Source organism: Eleginops maclovinus, chromosome 4, assembly GCF_036324505.1.
Source record: "Eleginops maclovinus isolate JMC-PN-2008 ecotype Puerto Natales chromosome 4, JC_Emac_rtc_rv5, whole genome shotgun sequence".
In the NCBI taxonomy this organism is placed as follows: domain Eukaryota; kingdom Metazoa; phylum Chordata; class Actinopteri; order Perciformes; family Eleginopidae; genus Eleginops; species Eleginops maclovinus.
The window spans coordinates 35,251,866-35,262,362 of NC_086352.1; the positions used below are offsets into that span (position 1 = coordinate 35,251,866).

Consider the following 10,497-nt stretch of genomic DNA (forward strand, 5'->3'; position numbering starts at 1 on the left):
AAATGAACGAATGATACACGGATTCTTGCGCAGGGCTGGCAGGGCTCGTTTGGTTGTCAGGGAAACCAAACAATCGCGAGCCACAGGGTAAAAGATCATCGGTGCCTACTGTATGAAGCAGCTTGTAACATGGGGGTTTTGAGCATTTGATCTAAATAAATACGTCATATGTTTAATCCTTACTTTAGCAATCTCCATCGTAGCCTATTCGCGTAGGTCTGTCATTGTTATGTGCATTGTTGTTGTTGGCTGATATCAGGCTAGCTTACTATGAAAAACCCATGAAAGTCCATATAGGCATACAAGAGTAGACCTAGGAAATCACCTTATCACCACTGTTGGGCAAGTTACTCAAAAACTGTAAAGCAGCCTACTGATCAGGCCTACCCAATAGGCATAGGCCTACTGTCTTTTCAACCCTTACACTACCATAGGCCTATTACTATTTAAAATGTAGGCCTAAGGCATTACTTTTGCATTACTTAAGTAACTTTAACAGACTAAAAAAATTGCAGGTTCAGGAATAGCTTTCTGACCCACCACACTGAACACCATTAAAATCCAGGTTACAGTAAAACGTATTGTAACTTAAGTTACTAGCATTGTAACTAGTATATATTACAGTTCCCCCCTCTGCAATGCCTTACATTAGTTACAGGAAATAAATAAATAATGCATTACAGTAATTACATACTTTTGTAATGCTTTATTCCCAACACTGCTTATCACGTGGGTGATATCAACAAAATACAACAATACGATAAGATAGATAAATAAACTTTATTGTCCGTTAAGAAAGCTTTCTGCTGAGGAGTTCTTGTAGTTGGTGGTAGTAGATTGAATCTCCTGTCTGGTGGGAGTTGATGAAGGGGATGAGAGGGTCCTCTATCATAAATCTTAATTCTTATGGTAGTCAGCGTAGAGAAGCTTAAGCAGGAGTGATGTCATAGACTGCAGAGAATAATGTTGAGGAATAAAGATGAAGTCTTGGAGAACTGTGGCCTATCCAATGGAACTTGAAGGACACTGTCCGGTGGGATAACAAAGTAAGACTCTTCGGAAACAGACGCAAGAGAAGCAGATCCCAAATCAGGAACATCACATTGCTGTGGAAGAAGACAGAAAAAAACCAGGTATGAGTATATGGGTGGTTGACGTGAACTCAAATCCAAAGTGAAAAAAATAATAATTCAAAAATATATGTCCAATGACATATAATTATATTCCCTTATATGTGAATAATTCAAAACTGAATGTGTCCATTTCTAATTCTTCATATATTTTGCATAACATTCACTTTTTGGTGTGGTAGTCCTAAAATGTGTCCACCGGTGCAACGACATAAAGAATGCCATTATTTAATTCAGAGAATGTTGGACAGGTAAGATAGATAAGCACAAGGCATATTAGTTTGTCCCAATTATATTTCCACATCAGACATACCCCCAACAAATTCAGAATTATGTTATTTATATACTATAAGATGTACACATAGAGACTTAACCCAAATGTCTGGGTTACATTCATTATAATTTGTATAAAACTCAAGGAATCTTCATTTCATCCTTAAAGCTGCATAGTGATGATATCATTGTTATACTATCCAACACTTTTTACATACATTTTTCATTAAAATACTTGTAACAACTTGTAATAACTTGTAATACAAAAAATGTTGGTTTACATGTTTGCTTTCACTATGTTAAGTTTCATTATGATATGAGTAAAGGAAAAAATAAGTGAAACTGACTTCATGTTGTACTGTAGGACAGTGCGTTGTACTAGTGGACATTTTCAAAGTCAATGCTAGTTTGTGGCCTAGCTATATGAGAGACAATGTTCATCCGGAGTCCATGTGCTCCAGTGATGTCTTCTGTACTTCCTGGTTCTGGAAGGACCCCTCTCAGTAATGGGGTGGTCACATTAATGCCTGTTTTATTGTATGTATTACATTGCAATATGGAGCATTGACATCACTTTATAACAGGAATTACAATGTCCCAAAGGCACTTTGTGATACCCATAACCTTATTGTCACTAAAATGGTAATGACACAGTCTTAATCGCTTACTTGAGACTCTGCATTCTCATAGCAATGTTGTGATGATGCAGTAACACAGTTAGGCCTACAACCAGAGTGGAACCAGAACGTTTCGGCAAGCTCGTGCACTGAAAGCCCGCCGCCCTAGAGACGACGTTAACTTTGTTGGGTTAGTAGGTGCCAGAGTCGAGAGAGAGCGCGTCGCGATACTACTACTTCTTCTGAGGTGAGTGAACTCTCAACAAAAAATGCCTTACGCGAACAGTTAGAGGTGGCCAAAGTAATAATAGAATAAGTAAATGTATAATGTAAGCAAAACACTAGCACAGGACATAGTTAGTGCTACACCAATTATTCCATTGTGCGCTTAATGATGTGGCTAGACATTGTTCTTGGGGGAACTGAAAACCTAAAAAGAACACCCCAGTCAGACTGTGGACCGATTTTCCTCTCGTGTTGTCTCTTTATATATATATATATATATATATATAGAGAGAGAGATAAAAACCCAACTTAGCAGCGATAAGACGAAATATTAACTTTTTGAAAAAGATACAGGCCGTCTGTTACGTTTATTTGACATGCTGAAACTGCCGCTGTTAGCTGAATATGAAGTTAGCTGTTGTATAACTAGCTAACGTGCCTAGAACCTCTAGTTTCATTCAGCTTTCCGCGGGAGTCACTGGGTTCCAATCACCACTTGTTCCACGCTGCTTGTTAGACTTATAACATCCTTACAAAACAACAGAAACTAATGACATTGGAATAAATACATAAGAAGATCTCACCACTGCATTGTTCTTGTCCACTCTTCCTTCAAGCTGTACAAAACAGAGCGTTATGATGTTAACTGCTTCAATGAAAAGTATAGCCTAGCATGATAAACCTTCAGCGCTTTACAACCATATTTGATGCAACGTTTACTATTATAATGCAGATGGATACCTACGTACTTTTTTTGAGAGAAAAGAGGGTCACAGTGAGACCAGAGGACCTCAAGACCGAAAAAATAGCTGTCATCTTTCAAGTAAGTAGCCTATATCACACAATCCTGTCTAATTTCACTATTTAATTTTTATTTCACTATTTTATTCATGCATGGGGTAAGATTAGCCACCTGAAAAACATATTTAAAAAGAGAATATTATTTTAACCATGAAAGTTTATCAATTAGTTTTTGCATTAATAGTAACATGACACTTTGAAATTTGGTATGATGTGAAGATTTGAAACAAATTACGCCTTTATCACTCAAATTACGCCTTTATGTAAAAAGTGGCTCAACTTACCCCGGTCTCCCCTATATGTAACAAATCATAATCTCATCTCTTATCACACAGGTGCAGAAGGACACTATTTATTTAACAGATGACCACAACATCGCCATCTTCCCAGAGGAGAACGGGCACTTCATCTCTGTGGATCTGGTGGACCGGGGCCACTACGAGGTGCATGGGGATGCCTCGGCATCAGCAGCAGCAGCACCACCACCACCACCTGCAACAGCAACAGCAGCAGCAGCGGACCAACGTCCACGATATTTGTATTCTTGTGCTGTCACTGTAGGATCCAACTTCTGGAAGCAGAATTCTAGGAAGACTTTTGCTGTTCCTGAGATTCAGCTGGGACAGCTTGGCAAAAGGAGGCGGCTAAGGTAGTCTTTTGTCATAACATCTAAATAGTTAAATGCTGTATTTCAATTTAATTTTGTCTTTTAAGGCGAGAGGGCACACCTAGATTCGGATTAATAGGCAGGACTTTGAAACTTCTCCAGTTATTAGGGGCATAAAAACCTAATTTTTTTTGTATGGCAAGTTTTCTATTTTGAAAGAAGACATGTAAATGGATCAAATTCTGAAACAATCTCAAAATCACCCACATTTGAGATAAATGGCATTCGGGGGTGTGCCCTCTCGCCTTAAAGGGGACTGTAAATTCCCAGTCATTTGTTTATATTTTCCATTATTCAATAATAAATAATACATTGTAAATTCAAAATGTTTTTTCAGTCGTAGAGAAGACACTGGTCTTCAAGACGTGGTGGCCGAGATAGAGGAGGTGATCGAGGCAGCCAGGGCCTGAAGGAGGTCACCAAGAGCATCAAGGAGGTAACAGAAGGGACTGGCAAAGCAACTCTACTGTGCCTACAAGAGGGAGAAGTGAATGCCCTGAAGACTGTCTTTGGCTGCCTTGTGTGCCCAGGTTAGTACAGTTTTACTTGTAGTTGATTATCAAGTTGATTTCCAAGTCAAGAAGGTAAACTAAACACGTAGGCCTAAGGAAAAACAATTAAGGTCTACCAAAATGTTATGTTTTTTAATCTACAGGTCCTGTGGAAAAACCCATTTTTTCATCTTGCTGCAGAAGCATCATCGGATGCAGGTCGTGCATTCAACAGTGGGAACACAGCCACGACTACTGCCCGAAGTGTCGGTGTCAAGACAGGGAGACAAATGAAGTGGCTGGGTTGGACGAGGCCCTGGCAGTGCTGAGGAAGCTTTTTTAAAATAAATAAATAATTCAAAACGATGTTGATTTTAACACGATTCATATGTATTTATTTATTTACAATGTTGCATGCATGTCAGAGACATTAATTAGATGGAGCAGTGCCTCCTGAAACATGGTGTAGTCCTGGTTAACGACCGTATCGAAGAGATGAGACATGTCCGGGTACCTCTCCCCAAACGCTTGCTCTGCTAGACCTCTCTGTTCATCGGATGAAAACGGGTCAGAGCCAAAGGCTGAAACCCAAGTCAGAGATGATCCCATCTCCTCCTCGTACATATGTGCTGCCTCAGCAGCATTGGGCAGCAGCTCTACAGGACAGCTGGCTGGACACCTAGCAGCCGCAAGTTGGTTTGGTATCCCTCTGCCTAAAATGAGTAAAAAAAAAAGTTTTACATTTTATACAATTTTTTCCCTTTTTTTTGGTCAGTGAAAAACTGCTATTACACTTGTAAGCTATTACACTTTACCTGGTATCCTATGTGCATTCCAGGACTGCACAACTCGAGCAAGTCCTATTGCACTGACTTGACAGGCCAAGTTTGACACACAGAATTTAGTTGTGTTGTCCTGCATGTCCACTAGTTCCTGGTCCTGTAGGTGGATGAGGGCCTGTTTGATGGGATAGTTGACCCGGTTGTTGACCTCTGGCCAAATTCTTTCCACTCGAAGATTCTGTTTAAATCACACACACAAAAAAACGTTTTGTATATGACATTTCAGACATTTTTTAACCACCCAAAAGTAATAAAAGGCTGAAGACAGATCCCAGTAGTAGTAGGCTAGTAGTAGTAGTAGTAGCCTAGTACTACTAGAAAAAAATACCTTTGAAGAGGTTGTCTGCAGGTAAGGGAGTCTATTGGTGTTGTGTCGATGTTCAGCCAACTTCTCCTGCATGTATAACGTCAAATAAAACTCCTTGCCGTGATCAACTCTAATCTGGTCCCACATTCCGTTGTTGACAACTGCTTTCCTGTATTTAAAAAAGGAAGGAAAGAAAGAAAGAAATGAAAAAGAGCAGTGTAAATTGGCATTAATTAATTAATGACATTAATGAATGGATTAATGAATCATTTGTAGGCTATTACTTGTGTAGTACATTTGCTTTTGAGCACACATGTAACACTGATGTAGACATAGAGGATTTCCAACTTGCCTGTAAACTTCCTCATAGATGATCAGATTGTTCTTCAAGAGGCATCGTGAATTGAGCCATAATTTTACTGCTGTACCCATCTACAGCCAACACATGGGTCACTCCGAACATACCCAACTTTTCGTTTTGGTCCATGTGTAATTTATGGCCCGTGTAGTCTGCGTGATAAGGGACTGGGTTCAGGTTTCTTGCTCCCTAAAAGAAGTACAATCCAATCAATGAAAAATAGGCCTACAATAACATCAACAGAAACATTCACGTTATTTGCAAATATGATTACTATGTAGGCCTAGTAAACACACAACATTAAGTTAACATTCATGATGTCAGCAATTTTAGAGCTTATTTTTTGCGCACTCGTTAGGCCTACCTCACGACGTAGCTCATTGTAGGGCTGATGGACGTTTCGTAGGATCCTTCCCACTCGCGGTTCACCCACTTTCACCCCCACAGATGACAGGTACCCTGTCATAAATTTCCGTCCGTACGTTGGACCGGTCTATGGACAGTAAATAAACACACAACTAAACAAACAAACAAATACCCTAATAATAAAGTCATAAAGGATTACAAGTGTGTAGCCTAGCCTACATTCAATTATTAGGCCGAGGCTAGGCTATTTCGGCTACGGTTTAGCCCAGACGGCAAAATATGTTTGGCCCGATCTATTTCCTATCTGGGGCTCATCTGGCCCTGAATCGTTTTCGGTATTCATAAGGCTATGGCAATAATATTCAAACAAATGCCTAGTTCTAGATCTAGGCTTACTCACCTTTTGAATAGATGTCAGGACAGCTTCTTCCAGCTCTTGGTCTGTGATGTGCCCCTTCCGTCTCAGCCCAACGTCGCCACAGAATCTCCTCACCGACATCTCCGAGGACCCCTTAATTCCCATACTCTTCAATGTCTCAGACATTTCGGCGTGAGTTTTCCCCGACAGAAAGAGTTGATTTATCATCTCGTAGTGAGACTCCAAATTAGCCATGTTTCCTTACAGATCAGTTGTGGCATGAGTCAGTTGTTGGCTCGCGATCGGTTTCCCTGACAACTAACATTTCCGTTTGGGGGTGCATAATCGAAAAAACGAGAAAACGAAAAACGAGAAAACGAACCGTAATCCGATTTCTGGTTTTGGTTTTGAAATCGGAAAAAACGAGAAAACGAACCGTTATCCGATTTCTGGTTTTGGTATTGAAATCGGAAAAACGAGAAAACGAACCGTTATCCGATTTCTGGTTTTGGTTTTGAAATCGGAAAAACAAATGAACGAATGATACACGGATTTGTCAGTCTTAGTTAGGTCAGTAATAATAATAATGTGTCTCCTGGTTCTGAGTGCTGGCAGAGCAGCTTGCTGCTACCGCAGAGGAACTTGTTTTTGGCAGCAGTTCAGTCTGCAGGGACTTGGCTTGGGAACCCAAGAGAAGCCGGTTCACAACCCGATCGGACCAAAAAATAAGGCGCGTGGACTGGTAGCCCGAGAGGTGCCATCTTATGTTCTGGGCCCTGCCGAGGTGCCCTTGAGCAAGGCAACAAACCTGTAACTGCAATGTTGTTGTGCCACCTCTCCTATGCTGCATGTGGTTCTGTTTGTGCATGTGTTCATGTAAATGAACCCTGTGTAAACACCAGAGTGGAAAGATGAGTATGTCTAATCTTCTGATGCTTTTGTGAAATTACAAGGAAGCTGTTAATATTACTACCTGGCTTTTGTTACCAACCTGAGTTTGTTTGGCTGCACTGTGATAATACAGTAATGCAGCAGGTGCTCTAATGTTGGACCAACCACCAAAAGCGTCCCTTTTAGGGTTGGTTTGGTCAAGCACTACTCCCAGAATTTCCTCAGTCCTCTTCATCACTGAATGTTAGTGACTGCTGCTCTCTATTCAACCCTCACGCTGAAGTACAGATCAAAACCACAGAGGGTACAGTGGCCTCGCAGTCGATTGCGCTTCTTAGACTGTGATTACGTCAGACATCTTGTACAGACTCTCATCCTCAGCCCTCATACCCAGCAGCCCCCTCCTGTGACTCCGGGACGCTAACCCTTGACCTATAAAGGTCGTCCGGGGCCTGAGCGCCAGCACAGGCTGCCTACTGAAGGCTAGCTCCGAGATAATGAGCTTGCCATAGCTTAGTTCGTTTAGCTGCACTGCGCATCAACAACAGTCTTAGAGGTGCTGTCTCTGCCGCAGGATGCTGCAGTAATCCCATGTTCTAGCAGGATGAACACTAATGTGGTTACACACCATCCCAGTTAATTCTGCCAGAAGGCTCCCCTAATCTGCTGTCCTCCTCCACCCGCAGCCAATGCCATTAATATGGTTTGAATAACCTCCATTACTGTTTGATAAACGACCGCCGCAACACAACAAGCTCATTATTGTTACTTATAATTATTTTCTCATCACATTTATTATCAGTGTACGATATGTCATCATGATTGTGATAACTAACCGCAGCAGGCCTTTCTTAATAGCTGGTGTGGAGAATAATGGATTACACGTAACGGGATTACTTAATCAGGATTAAAACAAAAGGTAACTATATTCGCTTACAGTTACTGAAAAACCATTAACCATTTGGCGAGTACCAGCAGGATTAGAGTGTTAGTAAAACCTAAAAAGAACATCTAGTGTGTGTAGTAAAGGATCAGATGTTCTCTCTCCTCTCAGCTGTTCTGTTGTCTAATACTTTCAGAGTGAATCTATACGCCTACTGCCTGAATCTGCTTCATGGTTTCACTTTCTTTGTTTCATTTGTTCTGTGTTTAATTCAGCAGGTGTACCTATATGTTCATAAAATAGTGTGTGAGCTTAACTGTATGTATTTTTCTGTCAGCTCAGATTTGATTTCTGTTCTTTAAAATGAAGTCTGTGCTCATGTGTTTCAGCAGTGGTGTAGAGGCTGCTGCTGAAGATGTTGCATGAAAGGCAGGTTTTTCTTATAAATAAAATCATTTCTGACCCTAAATAACTTGCTTTCTTCTTTTTTCTAAGTTTTAAAATGTTGCACTTCTCATGTGACTTGCAATCGTAACAGAATACATTTTTATAGTAACCCTCCCAACTATAAGATATGATGTATTATTACTATGCTGAAAATAATCCTTTACTCCCCCCCCAACACAGCGACTGTCCAGCTGAGTGCAGATGAGAAGGTTTTTTGTTCCTCACACGACGGCTTCCATCACTCTTTTCTCACTCAGAGAAAGATTTGACTTTAAACAAGGGTTTTGCATAATGTCTGTAAATATATTAAAATCAGCTCCAACTATACCAACAATAACAATATATTAGATTTTTAAGTCAGAACAATGAAAGCAAATTATTGTATTGTTACATTGGAGTATTTTTCCTGTACAGGAGTAGAGGAACTTCTTCAACTGTCTGTCACCCATAACACAGAGCCACAATGTGGCCATTAGCTTTTTCACATACAGCAACATCATTTCAGGTTTGTAATGAGACAGACATACACTGCCCAGCCAAATAAAAGCTCACCACCTGGATTTAACTAAGCAAATAGGTAAGTGCATACTGCATGGGTGATTATGTTTCAGCAGGCAACACGTTATTGAACCCTAACTGATGCAGTGAGTAGCTTCTCATTTGTTAAACAGTCATGTTGAAAGACATATCCTGTGGTCGTGGAAAAGATGTTAATCTATTTCAGAAGGGTCACATTATTGGCATGCATCAAGCAGAGAAAACATCTAAGGAGATTGCTGAAACTACTAAAATGGGGTTAAGAACTGTCCAACGCATTATTAAAAACTGGAAGGACAGTGGGGAACCATCATCTTCAGGAAGGAATGTGGTCGGAAAAAAATCTTGAATGATCGTGATTGGCGATCACATAAACGTTTTGGTGAAATCAAATGGTAGAAAAACGACAGTAGAACTCACAGCTATGTTTAACAGTGAAGGTAAGAGCATTTCCACACACACAATGTGAAGGGAACTCAGGGGACTGGGACTAAACAGCTGTGTAGCCGTAAGAAAAGCACTTGTCAGTGAGGCTAATCAGAAAAAACGGCTTCAATTTGCTAGGGGTGAAAAACAGATTGGACTCTGGAGCAATGGAAGAAGGTCATGTGGTCTGATGAGTCCAGATTTAGGTTTCAAGGTTTTATTGGTCATATGCACAGAATATACAACGTATATGTTGGCAATGAAAATCTTATGTCTTATTTACCCTGTTCCAGAGTGATGGCGCATCAGGGTAAGATGAGAGGCGGCTGAAGTGATGCACCCATCATGCCTAGTGCCTACTGTACAAGCCTGTGGGGGCAGTGCTATGCTCTGGGGTTGCTGCAGTTGGTCTGGTCTAGGTTCAGCAACGTGCCCAAAGAGTGAGGTCAGCTGACTACCTGAATATACTGAAGGACCAGGTTATTCCATCAATGGACTTTTTCTTCCCTGATGTCACGGGCATGTTCCAAGATGACAATACCAGGATCCATCGAGCTCAGATTGTGAAAGAGTGGTTCAGGGAGCATGAGACATCATTTCACACATGGATTGGCCCCCACAGAGTCCAGACCTGAACCTCATTGAGAATCTTTGGGATGTGTTGGAGAAGACTTTGGGCAGTGGTCTGAATCTCCCGTCATCAATACAAGATCTTGGCGAAAAAGTAATGCAAGACAGAAATAAATGTTGTGACGTTGCAGAAGATTGTGGAAACGATGCCACAGCGAATGTGTGCCGTAATCAAAGCTAAAGGCGGTCCAACAAATATTAGAGTGTGTGACCTTTTTTGTGGCCAGGCAGTGTATTTTCAACAATAC

The 10,497-nt window shown here is 40.8% G+C and overlaps 1 protein-coding gene across 1 annotated transcript; it reads right to left on the reverse strand.

Annotated features, from left to right (window-relative positions):
• Positions 1-4,572: 4,572 nt before the first annotated feature.
• On the reverse strand, positions 4,573-6,792 carry LOC134862823 (uncharacterized). The gene is given in 7 exon segments (XM_063880916.1): positions 4,573-4,917; positions 5,020-5,224; positions 5,375-5,522; positions 5,706-5,743; positions 5,745-5,900; positions 6,076-6,204; positions 6,478-6,792. Coding segments are annotated over 7 exon segments (1,200 nt in total). The 5' UTR covers positions 6,691-6,792; the 3' UTR covers positions 4,573-4,606.
• Between the last annotated feature and the right edge of the window lie 3,705 nt (positions 6,793-10,497).